At 31.2% G+C, this 21,828-nt stretch overlaps 1 protein-coding gene across 1 annotated transcript in view; it reads left to right on the top strand.

Moving 5' to 3' along the window:
* Positions 1 to 1,118: 1,118 nt before the first annotated feature.
* The window catches only part of Dip-B (Dipeptidase B), a 105,065-nt gene continuing 84,355 nt past the window's right edge, over positions 1,119 to 21,828 (top strand). The window contains exons 1-6 of the mRNA XM_076409745.1: positions 1,119 to 1,480; positions 15,530 to 15,732; positions 15,794 to 15,969; positions 17,640 to 17,803; positions 17,860 to 18,083; positions 18,138 to 18,300. Of these exons, the coding sequence (XP_076265860.1) occupies positions 1,467 to 1,480; positions 15,530 to 15,732; positions 15,794 to 15,969; positions 17,640 to 17,803; positions 17,860 to 18,083; positions 18,138 to 18,300 (944 nt within the window). The 5' untranslated portion in view covers positions 1,119 to 1,466. The remainder of the gene's footprint in view (positions 1,481 to 15,529; positions 15,733 to 15,793; positions 15,970 to 17,639; positions 17,804 to 17,859; positions 18,084 to 18,137; positions 18,301 to 21,828) is intronic.

The following is a 21,828-nucleotide window of genomic DNA, read 5'->3' on the forward strand; positions in this document are numbered from 1 at the left end:
ACGATGTGTTAATCAGAATATTAAAGAACGTAAAACTATTTGATCGAGTTCAGTGAAGTTAGTAGTAAAAGTCAGCAAACATTAGAAAGAGTGGCATAGAAATAAAAAAGTGCCGTGGAATAAGTACTTTGTAAGATTAAAATCGTAGCAAATTAGGACCGTAATAAATAGCGTATTAGTATTATATTGCTAGTTTGCTATATTAAAGAGCAAAAAAAAGTTTTTAATGAAGGGTCAACATCATATTGTCAAATACAATTACATCATTAATGATTTCCGTTCCAAATTATATTATCACGCTAATAAAAGTTGATATTACAGGTATTCTAACTGGGACATTTTAAATATATGATATATTCTACCATATCCATATCGACCAATCTATCCATATCAACATCGAAGCAGAATATTCATGGATATAAAGTTTTGCTGTGCATATAGAGGGAGTAGCAAGGTTTGCAGTGTTACTAGCTTCTAAAGCCGAATGAAAATGTTATTGCAGTCTTTGCATGTCTGCCGATGTCATCTGAACAAACTAACGACGTATTGTTACACATAAAACCATATAGCAATAGCGAACACATATAGCATGACGCACTCAGCGTATTCACCAACATTGCTTGGCAGGGACACTGTTTTAAAATCTTCAGCATTTGTTAAATCTATAATTGGATCTTTACTAAACCAGCATCGTTCTCTTCACATGGTATCGGCATTTTGCCACAAAGATGAGAAAAAGTGGTAGAGTATGATAAAAATGCTTTGTTTAATATATATAATAACAATTTTGATCAACAAATGCCTTTTTAAAGAGAGAAAATGATCAGAGGACATGCAATCATCTAATACTAGTGTATCCTGCGATTATTCTTGTTCTAAGAAAATATTTTTATAATTTCTACTAGCATCTATCGACATAACTGTGAACTAATATATTCTTAATTCTACATGTCGCGCCATCTCGCGGTGTCCCGATGAACGAAAAAGAATTATAGATTTCTACATAATTGCGGTATTGACCGTATTGCGTAGCTGCCAACTCATCCTAAACTGTCCTTGTATCTATATTTTTTCTTTCTTGTACGTTGCAAGGTGGCCAACTAGATGACTTAAGGTCATCTTATTTTTCTGCCGTCTTGACCGAAATAAACAATTGCCGTCGATTGTAATAATTTGTCGTTATACACGTAGGATCAGCGTCGAACGATGTGACAATTGTGCATAGGAATTTTTCCCTGAAACCAACGTTTCCGCATCGTATTTTTAGAGATTATTTAGCTTTTTTTACAGTCATTCGTTAACCTTACTGAACTCGCTTTGTTAAAAACTGTAAATATTATTTTATCTGGTTTTGATTGTAAATAACACGGAAAACTAATCAAATAGTAGATTATATCAGTCAGTATTTATTCGAAGTGGAAAGGAAGCAGTCGTTTTTAATTGAGGTAGTAAATACAGTGCCTGCTATGACTACTACAGGGTAAATATAAGAAAAATATTAATATATTTTAATTTTATTACATATACACAGCATATATTATAAATAGTTTTTACATTTAAAACATATGTTGTTTTGTTGATGACACCATAATTATTAAATTACCTGATAAGACATTAAACTTGTGTTTGTAAATTTAGTTATAAAACTGTTAAGTCTGGCAACAGTTGTATCACGTTATTTAGTTAGCAAACAAAGCATCTAGTGTATTTACAATGTACTCAATATACATTATGGTTTTCATTAGTCAAAACCACTGATTTACACGTAATATAAATTGAAATAATGCAAAAATTATTTTGAATTACCAATTATAATGTAATCATTACCTACATGAATAATATCAAGAATCAGAACATTGTTATTATTGATGTATATACAGAATAAAATAATATTTATGTCAAAATTTGTCAGTTCGTAACTAATTTGTTATTAATGTCATATCGGTGTTTACAAGCACATTATTGTCCAATTTTTATTGGTTTTTCTACAAAATACTTTGATCTATAACTTATTACAATTCGAGGGAAAGTAGTATTGATATAAGCGATCGTTGTTAAAATGAATTGTTGATTGATTATTTAATTCCATACATTTAAAATTTGTATTTTCAGTTTAATATAGTAAATACAGTTATTTTTACGTGTAGACTTATTTCACAAATGATAATTATCGAATCAATCAAATACTTTAATCTGAAATAATCATATAGATTAAATAACATATACGTTCTATATAGTCTACTAAATATACGAGGTGTATTCATAAAGTAACAGGGATTTAGGATTTAGAAGGTAGTGCCTTCTGTTTATGTAAAATTATTTGTGAGTAGGGTCTATACATTCCTTCGCCAGTTTGACTTTGATGATCTTCTGAATAGCAGTGTTGTCACCCAAATATCTATCGTATATCTTGTACATACTAATTTCCCAATCTATCGTAAATTACAAGTGTTACAAAATTATAACATTTTACTAATAATTCATACCTGCTTTTAATTTTCTCTAAATGATATTAGGTAAATTGAAAAGTTCCCAGCCTGACACATAAAATTAAATCCATATGGTTTTATTTAGCGCTAACCCTCAAAAGATGCGTATATGCTTTTGACAGCTGTCAGATCATTAGTTTGTGAATTATAGCATTTTGAATAAAACAACTTTTATTATTGTGAAAAAAATGGACGAAAAGGAATTTCGCGTGTTGATAAAATATTGCTTTTTGACTGAATAGCAGATACTCTAAAGATATCAACTAAACGTATACATCATATCATTCACGAATATTTGGGTATGAGAAATCTTTGCGCACATTGGGGGCTGCGCGAGCTCACTTTTGACCAAAAAAAAGCAGAGTTTGAAGATGATCAAGCGTAACAAACCCGAGTTTTTGTGTCGATATGTGACAATGGCTGAATCACTCATTTCACTCCGAAGTCCAATCGACAGTCATCCGAGTGGACTGCATACGATGAACCCGCTCCAAAGCGTGGGAAAATGCAACAGTCGGCTGGCAAGGTTATGGCGTCTGTATTTTGGGATGCGCATGGAATAATTTTCATTAACTACCTTGAAAAAGGAAGGACAATCAACAGCGACATAGCGTTATTGGACCGTTTGAAGGACGAAATCGCCGAAAAGCGGCCGCATTTGAAGAAAAAGATAGTGCTGCTTCACCAAGACAAAGCACCGTGTCACAAATCAGTGAAAACGATGGCAAAAATCCATGAATTGGACTTGCTTCCTCATCCACCGTGTTCTTCAGATATGGCCCCCAACGACTATTTCTGTTCTCAGGTCTCAAAAGAATGCTCGCTATGAAGAAATTTTCGTCGAATGAAGAGGTGATTGCTGAAACTGAGGCCTATTTTGAAGCAAAGGACAAATCGTACGACAAAAATGGTATCGAAAAGTTGGAGGGTTGCTATAATCAGTGTATCACCTTGAAGGGAATTATGTTAAATTATATAAACTAATTTTGCCAAAAAATTTTGTTTTACTATGGTAGGCCAGGGACTTTTCAATTCACCTGTTAAATAATTATATTACCATAACAAAATTTTGTAAACATAAAGTAAATCCAACAATTACTTCGAAACCATAATTTCACACTTTAGAATGAATGCGCACGATCAGTTCTGGTCAAGCGCACGCACGCCAGTGTCCTTTTACTGTCGCCTGTATATGGCTGAACAACTGATCTACTGCAATATGCCTTTGGTGGTCAACCCTAAACGACAAGCTTCTGTCTAAATTCCAGTAAACTATGTTAGTTCAAAGGAACCCCAGTGCGGCCATGACCTTACACACTGAGTTAAAAAAAATATTTTATTTTATTATTTTTACTTTAAACTATTATTAACATCACAAACGATACTGCCGGAAATTTCAATATAAACGAAGCCTTTATGCCTCACACATATTTGAATATGACATGAATAAATCAATGATGATTTTTATTTTAAACAACCGTTGCTGTAGAAATCGCGGGACATATCATTTGTGTGAGCGTGTGATAGAGAGGGAGAGCCAATTTTTCAACTGCCAAATAATTATTAGATTATTATTATTAGACATCAACCATAATGTACACTATTTTTATTCGGTTTTGCATTATCATTTGTTAATTTACCGGGCGTATGAATTATGATTCATATAATTTAAAAGAGATGGTGTTACTGTTTATTAAATCGTATTAGGTACCTCTGTAACCAATGTCATGTTGAAGTTTAACTCATAGGCAAGTATAGGAAGAACGAGCAGAAATAGTGACAATATTTATTGAAAATAATCGTTCGAATATAATCGATAATAGTTTAAATTGATAATGAGCGATAAAGCCAATTTTCTTCTCAGTGGCCACGACAATAAACATAACAGTCGGTTTTGAGGAACACAGAATCCTCAATTAATTAATGAAACATCATTGCATCCACTAAAAACAACTGTATAGTGTGGTATTCATGCTGGAAACATCATAGGTCTCTATGTTTTTGAAAATAACCAAGTTACTGCTGAACGGTACCAAGACATGACTCAAAATTTTCTTGTGCCTGAAAGAGTAAGGACTAGAGGACACGTGGTTTCAGCAAGATGGGGCCACAGCACACACAGCTCGTTCAACAATTCAATAATTGAATGAAGTTTTTCCATGAAGACTAATTTAGCGAAGTGGCGATTTAGACTTTCTCTTATGAGGTTCTTTAAAATCAAAAGTTTATGTGAATAAGCCCCAAACGATTCAACATCTTGGAGACAATATTTGTCACGAGATTGAAGAAATTTAGCCTCATATTTTGCAGGATGTTATGAAAAATGCCTTAAAAAGAGCCCAAAGTTGCATCGAAAATCGATTCGCTCGCGGGCACCATTTAGCCGATATAATTTTTCAATCATAACGAATAAAAAATGTAAAGAACAAATAAACTGTTTATGAAAATCAAACTAACTTATCTTTTCTTTGAGTAAAGCTATAGGCAATCTAAATGGTAGCGGGAGTTGTGTTGTGTAACCAAAACATTTTTTCGGTGCATTGAAAATATCTAAATTTGTAGCGAGTAAGTCGTATTTTCGGAAAGTCTTACTTTTTACTTTTATTTGAAGAAAAGGTCATCAAAAGTTTTGATAAGCTTATGACAACCATACTCCATCGATTTGAACATGTTAATGCTGGTTTCGACGGTTTAAAAGTGGTGATTTTAAAACCTAAGACAAAGAGGACTCTAAGTAGCAAAAAGAAAAGAAAAAAAATGGAAACGAGGATTTGAAAACATTACTCGATGAAATCATGAATAGTTATCACTACTGATTACAATTGCTGCATTTATGACGGGCACTGCACGAAACACGGCCGGAATATCAACAAACACACAACAATGCTATTCTAAAGCATCACAACGTTCAATCACATGTTGGAAATTCGATGAAAAGTTACTTGGAAACATTAAAATGAGAAGAGTTACCGCACTTGCTCTATGCTCCAAATTTTGTTCCTCCTGATTACTTGTTCCGGCATATGAGCCGTGACTTGTCTGAGTAGTGCATCACTTCTTATGAAGATACCACAAAATGGGTCGGACTCATGGTTAGTCTCACAAGATACATCGATATTTCGAAATTGATTCCGTAAATTATTCGAAAGATGGGAAATAGTTGCGGCTATCGATGGACAATACTTTGAATAAATTGCATTGTACCGACTTTTCACAACAAATCTTTATATTAAAAACCACCCTTTAAAACTAATTTATATAAACTAAATAGTATATTACACCACAAAGGCCGAAAGTTGAATTTCCGGTCCTGCTCGTCATGACGAGATTTCAACTTTTGGCTCGTGTGGTGTATACGATTTTTTTCTCATAGCCGGTCGAAAGTACGTAACAACATTCAAAACAACATTGATGATTATTTTTAAGGCTAGTGGTAGCAATGTTAATGATAGCGGTAAACAATTTATTGTAGCGACAGAATAAATAGTCCCTAGTTGCTCCCGCCGTTATAGAGGACGCGGGTGTATATCTCACAGGGGTAAATGTTTAACTTTCGTCTCTGTTATTAGGGACGAAAGTACGTGCTTTCGACCGAGGTATGAAAAAAATATATAAACCACTTATTGTGATTAATTATTTATTAATCTTTTTATCCTTTAAAAAAGTGTAGTTAATTCCATCTTTCAATATTGTTATCATTCCGGGTCAAGATATATCTTCAATGCTATACAATAATTGTTTGTTCATTATAAAACTTTTTCACTTAATCGATATAAAATGATAATTGATAAGCGAAAATATCTGGGTGTTTTTAATCTATAATTTTTCAAAGTTTATTTATATATGGCTCATCGAAATTTGTGACGTCAAAATATTGCAATGTTACCTCATGAACTATGAGTTTTAGTCAGTTTGGCTTTGACATACAAAAAATTCTAATCTAAATAAAATAATTAAACAAAAATACTGCATATATTATAGAAGGACTTAAAACTACAATTAAGAACATAGGTATATAGTTAGTAGGCAAGAGTTATTTTATTATATTTACATTGAACTCTTTTCCACACCACCCATGAGGAAGAGTTCTAGGCACATTTTTCAAATAGTGGTATCCCTCTGGAGGCCTAATCCATCTAATTAACAATTATATATCAATGTAATATATTTTACTTTCATTCGAGAGCATATTTACCTTTTTACATTTAGTTCTTGTTTCTTTCGATGGTGTCTTTACTTGTCAAATCATCTTGATATCACTGTATTTTTATTTATTCTGCTACTACCTGTGTACACCATTCTTACAAATTCTTCCATTCTTGTGTACAAGAATGGTGTACTTTTCTGCCGTTTACCATATTTACAAAACATTTAACATTCAGTCTCTTCGCATACACTCTAATCTAATGCTCATATTTAGTTCAAGTAATATCACATATCCTGAAAGTTTCCTTTAGTCACTGTCCAAGTCAATCACTAAACTGTTAATTTATCATCATTTATCAATGACTTCCTCCGTATGTCTTATCCAGTTCATCCAAACCTAAGGTGTTATGGTGGACAGTGCTTCCTTACATCACATATCCAAACAGTTCTTGAGGGAATATCTTTCTCGACCAGCATCTCTATTATAATAATTCTTTGCTACCCCCCTATATCAACTCGATTGGATTGAATATACAGTGACAGGGAGGAAGTTATAATACTATGTGACCATATTGTTCAGCCATCTGATCTACTTTTCGGACTTATTCCTAAAAAAGGTAAATTACTTTTTTTACAAATTTAAAAAACGCAATGAAACATTTCATTTATAACTAGTAACAATTCGTCTCTTCAAAATTCAATGCATGTTTTGAAATCCATTTCTTCATTACAGCCTTTGTTATCGCTATTGTTGGTGATATGATATATTACGGAGCGACCTAAAATTTCTCAAAATAATCAAAGGGCTAAAATAACGTTTGCCGGTATATATATATAACCTGTAGCGGCGTCCAGCTGTCAGACGTATGCAAAATTCTTGAAAGCTATAGTGATGAGAGGTTTTTAACTCTTACCTATAAATTATTCTGACTGTATAATTAACAGTAGTTTTTACATATACTATAATGTTAAAATAAATTATATTTGATAACATTTTTGTTCAATTATTTTATTTAGATTAGAATTTTCTTGTATGTCAAAGCCATACTGAACTAAAATTCAAAGTTGATGCGGCATCATTGCAAAGTTTTAACGCCACAAATTTCGATGACGCATATGTATATATATATATATATATATATATATATATATATATATATATATATATATATATATAATATATAGTCTATTCAAAGTTTTGTTATATATACTATATACTATATTATATTACCATTTGAAGTACTATTTAGCTAATTTGACCATTTAAATTGTACTATAAAAAGTAGCAATAATGTCTTAGAAAGGTATAAAGTTGTAGCCAAGTTCTATTCGTCTAAACGTCTACCTGAACGCGCGCTAAACGGTTAAATTACTACAGGGGGATATTAAAAAATATTTTTTAATATCCTCCTATAGATATTTGTATATCCTCCTATAAAAAAATTTTAATAAAATATTTTATTTAAATACTAGTTAACATTTTCAAAATTCACCAGTAAACAATATCTAATCTGATAACTGATAACTTATTTTTTAATTGTACATTGCTATTGCCTTAAATATTATAAAGTAAAAAGTTTGTAGGTAAGGGTTGTGTTTTATTATATTAACATTGAACTCTTTTCCAGGCCAGCTATAAGTATGAGTTCTAGGCGCGTTTTTTATGTAGTGGTATCACCTGAAGGCCTAATATAACTAAATAACAGTTGCATATCCAAGTACAATATATTTTACTTTCATTAGAGAGCATATTTACCTTTTACATTTAGTTCTTGTTTCCTTCGGTAATATTTGTTCGTAATTTTATCATTTGTAAATTTCTTCTTCAATGTGTCTGATTGAGTTCATCCAAACCGAAGATGTTATTAACCATTCCTCTTTTCAGGATAAAGAACAATATATCTACAATGATTCCTCTATAAATAAAACGATTATTAAAATGTGCATTTTAATTAGCATTTAATTAATATAATAATTATAATATAGACAATTTTCATATTATATTTCATATCTTTACTAGTCTTTAAATGAGTTCAAACCGCTTCCTTTACTATTGTAACTTGTTTTATTACTGCTTTTTAATTCCATAGGGTTAAATTTCTCAGTCGCTGAACGATATACAAAGAAAAATATTTTAGAGTAAAATTATAAACACGTTACAAAACAAAGTATATGCGCTTTCGTAGAGCTTGGCACGAAAGCGCTTTTTCCTTCAGACTATTAATTCAAATAAATGAAAATCAGCATGTGCTAAAATGTAATTACCTGTAGTTTACAGGTGTTCTGTTAAGATCGAAACATATAACGAGTGATATGTCTAAAAATAGATGTCATCGAGATATGTTCTTATTAGCGTTGGAAGCTATCGAATGAAAACGGATATCGACTGTTTAGTAATTGACAATTTTTTTACTATCGACTGTTTCAGTTGCTATTTGCAGTCCGTTTAGTTTTATTTGATTGCTTTTTAACGTTCTAGCTTTGCCGTCCTAACCGCTACCTTGAAAATAATGTGCCGAATTTATGCTGACATTGATTTATATGTACTGTCTATAGTTTTATGTTTGTAGTATGATTGTAAATAATAACATATTTTACATTAATATAGCATCATTTTTTAGATATAAAGTCGATGAATGTTAAAACTTGTTTCATTGAAGTTTCAACGACTAATAATCTTAAAATATTCTTGATAACGATAAATAAAATTATTACTGTATTTAAAAAGGCTGCGATGGTTAAATAGCTCATAAAGATTGATTGAGAAAATACGATACAAACATTTAGTGGTCGTTACTCCATTCCTGTTTACAATCGAGTCAAATATATAAAATATAAAATAATTTTACATCATTAAAAATGAAACTGCTCTTTTTTTGACTTTTTCTTTCTTAAAGAAATTTAGAAAAGGAATACATACATATCAGTCTTACTTACGGTTGAAAAAATATTCGTAAGCAGATGTTCGAATTAAATAGAACTAAACCAATTACTTTTATTATATTATGTCACTGTTACTTTCCAAATATTAAAATACGATAGAAATATATTTGGTATCTTTATTCCATTCATTTTTTCACACTGCCACTTGCCAATTTAATATTATTTAAAATGAACTAATTTGACATTTAACAGCATAGAGAATCAAAAAATAATCTCCGTCGTTTCATTCCTCAAAATTAATACGAAAGAATATAGTCGAAACGTTAATTTGACTGAAATAGTAATTACTATTTTCAGTCGCTAGTATATACTATCGACTAGTTCGACTGTGTTGCGACTTCAATAACTGCGATCAAGTGTTTTCGGTCGATATTTGCCAACACTAGTTTTTACCTGTTTTTATCCTCAGTGTTGTATGGTCGTCTACTCAACAAGTCGCTTCTTTTTTCGATAAGTTTTATTATTTTTAATTATTTAAAATTTTATATATTTTATATAGCTATATGTTTTTATTTTTACAATAAAATTTATTTTTATTGTTATAGTTATTATTTTCTGTTATAATTATTTTACTCAAAAATCGTTTAAAATAATCCTATTTTGTAAAGAATTTACTTGAAAAACACTGTATGTAGTGGATATGATTAAAGTCCGTATACGTCATACATTCTTCGAAAACGATAATGAATCAAGAAAATATACTTTAAAATAAGATATGAAACGTGTAGGGTTTAAAATCAAACAATTTTTATTTACTTTAAAATATTTTATTTTAAATATAATTATCTTTATGTACGTCTCAAGTGTCTTACTGCTACCTAATTCGTAATTTTTACAAATTAAAAGACCCACCTACATAAATGAAAAATATCTCTTCTGTATATAATTATAATTATATTAAACAATTAATATACCAATTAAGATTATTTGTTTAAAATGTAGTTTGTTCCATCTATCTACATTTCTGTTAATCCGATTCAAAGTGTATTATAATTTTCTTATAATTTCAATGATAATCTTACTGGTGGATATTAATTATTGTCTAACTTGTTATATATTATATTCCTTTCTGTGTATGCCATCAATGCTCCCAAATTGCTAGTCCAACTGGTAGTTTAAAATATATATATTTCGAAGTCAACTTAACATATCAACAAAAATGTTGTTTATTTTCAACTGATTTCTATTCATATGGTATAAAGACCAGGATGTTAACACTTTTTCATAGGTTTATCAAAAAGAAGCCTTAAGGCTCCAGAAAAGTGCTTTTTATGATTCCATTCTTGATGGTCGTGACATACACTTCAAAGAAGTCTACAAGAACTTGGAATTGGTTCTTCACATATTAAAATATAAAGACCATTCACTAGAATAAAATGAAAAAGAAAATATAGTCTGATTCTAAAACGAATTTACTAATTGCGGCGGGCAATACATTAAACATCTTGATAACGTATGTACAAAAAAAACTTTGAATAGACTATGGAATCACTTTGAAACTCTTTATAAAAATTATTTATTAATGTATTAGGGTAAAAGGAACAACATTTGATCACTAATAGTTTTTAAAATTATTTTGAGTGCACATAAATGCTTTGACAACTATTAGGTCTTTTTTGATTAACTTTTTCTCTTTTCTAAGTCTGTCGATGTTTGTTCAAGCCTTTTGAATATCAAAACTTCTTTCATTGAAGTTTCAACGAGCAATCTTAAAATATTCTTGATTAACGATAACTAAAATTATTACTGTATTTAAAAACGCTTCAATTGTTAAATAATTCATAAACATTGATTGAGAAAATGCGATATTTAGTGGTCGTTACTCCATTCCTGTTTACAATCGAGTCAAATATATAAAATATAAAAATAATTTACATTACTCAAAATGAAACTATACTTCTGAACGTAATACAATCCAGCAATGATGTTTTACCTTTTCTTTCCTAAAGAAAGTTCGAAAAAGAATACGTACTGTCCCACTTGCGTTTGAAAAAAAATTCGTAAGCACACGTTCGAATTAAATAAAAATAAACCAATTACTTTTATTACATTATGTCACTGATACTTTCCAAATATTAATTTACAATTAAATATATTCGGTATGATTATTCCGTTCATTTTTTCACACTGCCACTTGTCATTTTAAAATTATTTAAAATAAACTTTAACGGCACAGATAATCAAACAATTATCTCCGAAAGAATATAACCGAAGCGTGCATTTGGCTGAAATTGTAATTACTATTTTCAGTCACTAGTATTTTGACTATCGACTAATTCGACTGTTTTGCGACTTCAATAACTGCAATCTATTGTTTTCGGTCGATAGTTCCCAACACTAGTTTTTACCTGTTTTGTACCCTCAGAGTTATATGATACCGCTATTCAACAAGTCGCTTCTTCTTTTCATAAAATAAAGTAGTTTTAAAAATAAATTCAAAGTTTTATTATTTTAAATACTTTTACATCTAACAACTTATATAGCTATTTTTTAAAATATTACAACAAAAGTTATTTTTGTTATAGTTATTTTCAGTTATAATGATTTTACTCAAAATCATTTAAAATCATTCCATTTTATAGCGAATTTACTTACAGTAGATTACAGTTGGTATATGTCATACATTCTTCGAAAACGATAATCAATCAAGAAAATATACTTTAAAATAAGATATGAAACGTGTAGGGTTTAAAAACAAACAATTTTTATTTACTTTAAAATTTTTTATTTTAAATATAATTATCTTTATGCACGTCCCAAGTATCTTACTGCTACCTAATTCGTAATTTTTACAAATTAAAAGACCCACCTACATAAATGAAAAATATCTTTTCTGTATATATTTATAATTATATTAAACAATTAATCTACCAACTAAGATTATTTATTTAAAATGTAGTTTGTTCCATCTATCTATATTTCTGTTAATCCGATTCAAGGTGGATTATGATTTTCTTAAATTTCAATAATAATTTTACTGCTGGATATTAATTACTGTCTAACTTCTTATATGTTATATTCCTTTCTGTGTATGCCATCAATGCTCCCAAATTGCTGGTCCAACTGCTACTTTAAAATATATATATTTCGAAGTTAACTTAACATATCAAGAAAAATGTTTATTTTCAACTGATTTCTCTTCTATTTCTATTTAAATATGGAAAAAAGTCCAGGATTTCAGGACTTTTTCAGGGGTTGATCAAAAAGAAGCCTTAAGGCTCTACAACAGCGGTTTTTATGCTTCCGTTTTTGTAAGTAATTCTATACACTTCAAAGGTATATTGGAGGGCTATGGTTGACAGGTGTGTGGCAATTTCTCTTGCTATGGTATAGCGAAGACTGAACAAATCCCCGGGCCAAAAAGAGTTGGCCACCGTGGGAGCTTAAAGCGGGTGAAATGAACGTCTTCCATGAAACATTTGTACCTCCGCATAAAATTCTTTTACCACCGCTGCACATAAAGTTGAGATTGAGGAAGCAATTTGTAAAATTTCACTTGCCAAAGATGGAGATTGCTTCAAATACTTATTTTCAAAGTATCCAGGCCTCTCAGAAGCAAAGATGAAGGAATGTGTTTTCATCGGACGAGACATTAACGGCTTATGACTGACCAACAATTTATCACGACCATAACAGATCCTCATAAAGAGAAGTGGTTTGTTTTTAAGGTCATAGAGTAAGTTTTTGGCAATCATAATGACCATAAGACTATGAACATACCTAAAAACATTTCAAAGTCTCAAAGTATATATTCTTTATTCTCACCTCTATTATTTTCCGGAAAATTTGGGAGATTTGAGTGAAGGGCCTGGTGAACTATTTCACCAGTACATCACTACATAGTATAAAACAAAGTCGCCTTTTCTGTCCCTATATCCCTATGTGCGCTTAAATCTTTAAAACTACGTAACGGATTTTGATGCGGTTTTTTTTCAATAGATAGAGTGATTCAAGAGGAAGGTTCATATGTATAATACGTGCATAATATACTAAGGCAACATTGCTAATTTTAGAGGTTTCTAACGTGATGTCGTAAATTAACCTATTTTTTAGGCTTATTTAGCAATTAGCAAAAACGCTGCCTAACCCTACGAGTTAGATCAAATTAATGTACTACAGTATTGTACACCATAAAAAGGTCTACAAAAAAGTCTCCGATGGTATATGTTTATATTTTAGGGATAACCCACATTAACCATTTTTATTGTTTACTTTTTACGTGAGAAAATTGCTTATTTACGAAGCTATTTTAAGCAATACGGCATTAATCCTTATCGAATTAAGTACCTTAAATACAGTGTACAATTAATATAGATCAATATAGTTTCTTACAGCATGTAAATTAAACAAATATTTTCGGAGATATTACAAATTTAAAATTTGCGTTTAAAAATGTGTAATGTAATAAAAATTGTATGAATTTAGATATTCCAAAGATAGCAGGAAATCTTCATAGTAAGTATAGGGGAAGAGGAATTGTTTTACTCCAAATTTAATGCGTGCAGGCCAAGGGCAGTAATGAATGAACCAAAAATACTGGATCGATTTTAATCATGTTTTCATTGAGTGACATAGGCATATATATTTTATGCCCGTGCAAAGTCGGAGCGGGCCGCTATGTTTTTATATACAACGTTCATATTTTTTCTGTAGTGTATTTAATTTAGTATCAGCATTGCACCCGTGCGAAGCCGGGGCGGGTCGCTAGTTAAATAGATAAAGAATAATAATATCAGATTACATTTGGGCACGTCACAGAGACCTTCCGGGTTCTTCCCATAAGTTAAAATGTACATAGAGGAGTTTCACTGGGAAAAAGAATAGTTTTAGTATGTGCTTGTGAACGTATATTATGGTTTACAAATAAAATAATATGTTAGTATTTAATAACTCGTTTAATATATAGTCTGTTCAAAGTTATTTTATACATACGTCATCTAAATTTGTGATATAAAACGTTGGACTGTTGCCGCATCAATTCTGAGTTTTCATCTTCATCCATTCCAAATAATTGAACAAAAATGTTATCAAATATAATTTATTTTAACATTATAGTACATCTAATAACTACAGTTAATTATACAGCCACAATAATTTATTGGTTAGAGTTATAACCTCTTATCACTATTGTTTCCAAGAAATTTGCATACGTCTGACAACAGGACGACTTTGACAGGCTCATTCGTGTGCGAGTTCGAACTAATCAGACAGCATTGTGTCTTTTTTTAACTATAATAAAATGAGAAGGAGAATATAGTCTGATTCTAAAACGAATTTACAAATTGCGACAGGCAATACATTAAACATCTTGATGACGTATGTACAAAAAAACTCTGAATAGACTATAGGTACCTAAACTGTCAAGAAATGTGCCTTTTGACCAAAAAATAAGTAATTTTCGTATTTAGCACACCCAAAAACATCAGAATTACGTCACGAAGACTAAATAGCTCTTAGTTTTTTTGCGGATCTGGAGGCACTGGTTAGCCCATTGAAATCCTATTGAATACATCGATGACGAAATCATCTGATGATTATGATGATCGCTCTGATTGTTCAACTTATGTTGAATTGCTGCATTTTATGGTTATGTTCGATCAAATAAATTATCAGTCTCGATACCAATCTCGATACAAATACATATATAAATAAATATAATATTTTTAATCGTTAATTACACTCAGCATTACACCATCATCAGCATTTTTATAACTATATCTGGAAATAAGCGGATTCCTAAAGATTTTCAGAAGATGTAATTAGTGATTGACAACAGTTTCCAAACTTCGTCATTTAAAATTACGATTTTTAAAAACCCGACTTGGCAGTCATTAAGTTCAAATCGGTAGTATGGTTGCCCTGCTGTTCTTTTTTTGAGATCGTTTGTAATTCTGACTGTCCATAGTAAATTTATGGCCACAATTAATATTTTTTATTTACATTTTTTACAGTCCCCCTATTACTGAGATACGAGTTGTGGACTCGTTGACTTCTACTGGATATGACTCCATTATATTGATATATATAGCCAATCAGAACATTGTAGACGAACTTCAGAAAGTTGTAGCTGCTACAGTCGAATTGGATCCAGGCGTTGATGTAGCCGTGGTACCAATCGAATTACCGTCCAAGAAATTAGTTCTTTCTTATATAGGTGAATATAAAATCGTAGCATAAATACGAAATCGACGATGGAATTATTTTATGTATTTTAGGTTCAATTGATGCGGATTATGATGATGTAAGAGTGCTGAAATCAGCTGCAACAACAGCCATTCGACGAGCGATTAAAGCGGGCAGCCGAAGACCACTTCTTTGTTTGGTTGAATATCCACAATTCATCAACAGTCAACTTGTAACGTTATTAGGAGTTCTGGAGGCTCTATATACCGTAAGAATGTATTTATTTTTAAAGTACTTGTTGATATCAATAAACTATTGTTCATAATTTTATCAATAAGTTTTAAATAGTACTGGTGTACTTATTTAAAGACCATTATTAAATTCAATTGTAAATTTTTTGTAATGTATCTGTGATGAAATACACCATGTATGCAGAATAATATTTCTATGTTATTAAGTTAATGTTTTAACATTAGATAAGATAAATAAAATTGCTTTGGGATTAATGTACTCATTTAAGTTGTTTAATATAATAATATGAAGGTAACAAAAAAAACACCATGTATTCATTATTAATAACAGATAAGTTATGATTATTATACAATAAATATTACAATTACAAATATATTGTTGATGAAATGGTGAATGTAATAACTCTATTAAAAAGGAAGAGTGAAGTTAAATTATGCGGTTCGGTTGGCATTTCCAAATCCAGAGAGCAATCCAGAAAGGTCCGAGGCAGATCCTCTAGCAGACTTTCCATCTCCATCAAATGCTTATTTTACAATATGTTAATCCGGTCCGTACTCCTCTACGGATCGATTGTCTACTTCAAATTTGTTACACCCAACCGGGTGAAACGACTTCAAGTTTTACAAAATAAGCTCCTCAGTAGAATTTTAAACGCCCCATGGTTTGTCAGAAATAATCAAATTCCCAGAGAACGACACTCAAAAATCGAGCACTTCATATCTCAATCCTTCCACAAACAACAACTCAGTTCAAGTTCCGAAAACGTGCTTGTTCGCGAATTGGTCGACATGCTGGGAGTTTAGCACCGCGTCACCGCTAATGTCCTTTTTTTCCAGGCTGCAACGATCTCATCCGTCGCTACAGTCATAAATTTTGCCGCCATACGACAGCACCCAGTCGTATTTATTCAAGATCGTGAATCAACAGTTAGTTTCACTAGCTGTAGATGTAGCAAACATAATAAAGTAGCAATAGTAATCTACAGTAATCAGCTGTAAGACGGTTTCGGTTTACTGTATCGGTAAACCTAGTGATAGACCTACATAACCCGGTCCAACTCGTGATTCCAGAACGAGTTTCCATGACCGGGTATGCTACACGCATTCCACCGCCTGGTTTTAAACCAGAACAAAAAAAAGCTTAAACTTGTATTATTATTTATCAATAACTAGTTTTACACAATGATTATTTATCTCGAAACAGGCATCTCGTTTGTGAAGAATTTCACGAACACTCTCAATGTAAGGTTCTCCATAGGCGCCTTAGAACACAACAAAACCTTGATTAAATCCCTACCCATCCACAAACCACGGTAGTAAACCAACTACGACAATCCCAGTCGTAACACAGGGTCTCTGTCGCCCGCAAATCACCACCCTTGAAAGATCGCCTTGGTTCACTGAAATTGTAACTAGTGCAAATAAATTAAGTAGTATAGAGTGTTCCATTAATTCCCAAGAAAGTCTAGCTGAAATCGTCAGCTGGGAGCAATCAGGGCGTAAAGTGAATTAGCAACAAATAACAGTGCTCCAGCGGCAGTTCGCTATGAGAGCTATCGAAGAGGTGACAGACGAAGAGAGAACTAGTCTTGTCAACTAGTTTACTTTTTTTTTATTAACATCGAAGATGTCTTTAGTCTACGAAAATCAAACGGCGACTAAATTATACATTTAATATTTATTTCAGCCCATCCAAGTGAGAGAATTTAACCCATCGAAAGCGAAAAAGGTGGATTATCTTGGCGTTTGGACAGAAAACAAAAAGAGGACAGCATTATTAATCCCTATAGCACAAAAATTGGAAACCAGTAGAAGAATCGCTTGCGATATTGGAGATGCTGACCCTGAACGGTAATTGGCCGTTATATCCCTTATACTCTTACGACTAAATTCCGCAACTATTGTAGTATGTCTCCACCACGGGTAGAAGAATACGTCAAGCATTTGTTTGTGAACACGCCCATTAAAGTAACCACCATTAGCGATATAAAAGACATTTCGAGGGAGTATCCTCTGTTCGAGGCGGTTAACAGGGCCGCAAGTTGCCAAGAGCGTCATAGGGGGCGCTTGATGTTCCTGGAATATAATCCTGTGGGGCCGGTAGAGAAAACATTTTTCCTTGTTGGAAAAGGTGATATTCTTTATTAATTTTATTAGTAAGTGACGATAACCGATTAAATTATAGGTGTAACTTATGACACCGGTGGTGCTGATGTTAAAGTTGGTGGGCATATGTTGGGAATGTCCAGGGACAAGTGTGGTGCTGCGGCAGTTGTGGGTTTCATGAATTTTGTTAAAGAAACGCAGCCTAAGAACATAAGAGTCGTAGCTGGTATAGGAATTGTTCGGTAAGTATAGAAATACCTAAGGCACAAGAGAAATATCCTATATTTTCACACATTTTTATGTGTTTTGGACTACTAATACCAGTATATCAGATACGTGGTAGAATATAACGCCAAAAACATACTTTTGTAGTAACTTGGAGAGCTAAGGAGTAATCTTCATAGAAATGTTTAACTTACCATCGTAATAGTTACAAGAAGCTCCGTCTTCTGTACATTTGTGTTCACATAACTCTGAAAGCTGTTAATGTATTAACACACATTAAGTTCTTAAAAAATATTGCACCTTAACAGAAGAATATATATATATATATATATATATATATATATATATATATATATATATATATATATGTATATATATATATATATATATATATATATATATATATATATATATATATATACATATATATATATATATATATATATATATATATATATACATATATATATATATATATATATATATATATATATATATATATATATATCCTTCCTCCTTTCTATACTGGCTCTTGTATCGAGACAAGTCATATATTTAACACTCCCCTTCAATTTAAATGTACTATCTAACTTAACCTAACTAAGATTGTAAACAAAGATTACAAAAGTACATTTAAATTGCCAGAACAAAACTATTACATTGTACATACAAATTTGTTCAAACTTAAAACTATTTTATTTCTACATCGCGAGAATTTTAACTTTAATTAATAATTTACTCAAATGATTCTACACAATTATGTGATAAACAAACGTAACAGTCACTTTTCTACTTAAAAACAATTCTCTCTTTGAACAATCATAGAAATAGTCGACACAACACTGTCCAATTTAATATCGATTTTATAGTTTGTTCTTGGAATGCCAAATATACACATGTATATCTCTTCGATTGAATTTCTTCCATGCCTCTGGGATACTTTTATCAAATAGTATGAATCCATTAAAACTTCCTAGTTGATTCCTTCAAGTCCACTTCCACCTTACATTAGTCCATGGCCTTCTGGTATCACTGAGGTATCATAACTAAATGGTCACCACTGCAGTCTTCTTAACTCTCTTGTTCCTTCAAGTCCACTTCTGCCTTACATTAGCCCATGGTTTTCTGGTATCACTGAGGTATCATAACTAATTGGTCACCACTATCTCCATTTTCTGCTTCTAATATTGTACTTAATTTTGTTTTCTCCAATTTTCTAACTTTATCACCTTGACTTATTACTTTCAACTCAAATCATTCACTAACATTATTCTGCTTTATGAGCTTTCTTCTGTTCTTTACCTCTATATTCCAAATCAATTATTAATGGGTGGTCACTTTTGTTTTTTCTTTTCTTTTAACATTCTTCTCAGTTCCCTTTGTTTTATTCTTCTTGTCATCTAGACCAGATTCATCATTATCAAACCCTAATATGTTTGTTATTTCCATTATTATCAAAATCATTATCACTCCATTTCCAACTCGAAATCAGAATCTTTTTAATATAACCCAGAACTGTCTAAGTGCTGTTCGTCTTTATCATATCTTAAATATTTTTGCTTAGGGCTTTCTTCTATGTCTTCGTTTAAAGCTTCAGCTATTGGTGTCTTTTCTATTGAAATAAGGAGACAATAGGCGACATATATCTCATGGTCGTCTAATTTCCTTTCTCTTGCAAAATTATCTGCATCGGTTTACTCACAGATTCTTCTTTGGAATTTTATCTGCTCACCTTTTATTAGTCTCTCTATATATTTTCTAAACAGTATATCTTTAATTATTTCTTCATTATTATCCATATTGAAGTTTACTTCCATTGGCTTACCAAGTTGGTCTGTTTAGATTTAGTTTTTAACTAACGAAACTTATATGCCTTTTAATCTTCTATATATTCTAGAACCCTAGAATTCCTCAAGCAGTTAAATTATATGTTTTTGATGAATCTTTAATCTCTACTATCTTCTCTCTTTCCATTCCAATAAACTATTCTTCTTCATAAAGACTTTCCATTAAATTCACTATCTATTCTTACTGTCCTTTTAATAATGAGCCATCAATAAATATAACGAGATGAACATTATCTCATTTCGTGTTCCAACCTTTAGGTGAATTACTCAATCCATACAATTCTTAATTTAATATATAGTTTCTCGTTTCAAAATTAAATCCTCCGATTTCCTGATATAGATATCTAGATCTATTTTTTCATTTATAAATATCTTCCTCCATCTTCAGATATTGGGTTTATTAGCTTATAAATGTCTGAATAAATTAACTCTTCGATTGCACTTGTTCTTGTCTCTAGCTTCTACGCACATAAAACAAGGTTTATCTATCTTCTTCACCAATAGAATTGATATTTATATCAAAATTCTAATATTTTGTAACTCAAAATAACTTTATTCTCCATGCTTACAAATTAAAAATTCTTCTTCATTGGGGTCGATAGCTTTTCATTCTACCTGTAATTCTGTTTGACCTCTTATTTCTAGTTTCCAATACTTCTCTGGTCCTTGCAACTTACACATGGTTAATTTTCTAAACTCGTCTACATTACTAATTGCTACATTGATTACAATGTTTCTTTATCCTACGGATAATTAGGTTGAACCTCATGTTCCTAGTTTTCAATACTCTGGTCCTTGCAACTTACACATGGTTAATTTTCTAAACTTTTAACCACTGCACCACTATTTACTACAATGTTTGACTAGAATGTTTTCTTCTATCCTATATATATATACATATATATATATATATATATATATATATATATATATATATATATATATATATATATATATATATATATATATATATATATGGAATATATTATAGTACGATTTTAATTTATAATTTTTTTATAAATTGAGCTTGCAAACATCCTTTTTATGAAATTCCTGAAGAGTACGTAAAAGCCCCTACTCCTAGAGCCTTGAAGCTTTAGATACAATATTTATGGATATTGTCAGGCTGTCTTATAATATTGTGTCAAATGATGTTTCCAAATATTTCATGGACATTGCAAATTTTTGTCTGTGGATCGTGTTTTCTTCGATTGCATAAGAAGTAAAAGTCGAAGAAGAAACAAGAAAGAAAAGGGTTTTGTGTACTATATAACCTAAGCAAATATGTGTTCATTATAAATAAATATATTCTTCCTTTATTTCGAGCTTCAATGTACCTTTCGTGCCATTACATTCGTTTACATATTAAATTTTAATGATTTTTATTAAAAAATAATTATTTTGAGCTTGCCACCTATCATCTCATGTATGTGTCGTTGCAGGTTTATGAAGTACTGAAAATTGTTTCAGCACTGTCAGCAGTCACTTTATTTATAGCTGTTGAGCTTCTGCTGGATTTACAGCGTATCTAAGGAGAATATAATAAACATCTCTTAAATCTCCAAACTTGACGAAAAAGCGATATTACACGCTTTAAGCAGCTTCACAGATGCACACCCCATAATCTCGAACGAAAAATTCGGTTTCAGTGCCAAACATTCAAGCCCTCATCAATGTGCTCGCATCGCAGCAACAATC

This window comes from Rhynchophorus ferrugineus, unplaced genomic scaffold (genome assembly GCF_030347505.1).
Source record: "Rhynchophorus ferrugineus isolate W39M unplaced genomic scaffold, kcgeb_rfMv2 rfM7, whole genome shotgun sequence".
Lineage (NCBI taxonomy): Eukaryota > Metazoa > Arthropoda > Insecta > Coleoptera > Curculionidae > Rhynchophorus > Rhynchophorus ferrugineus.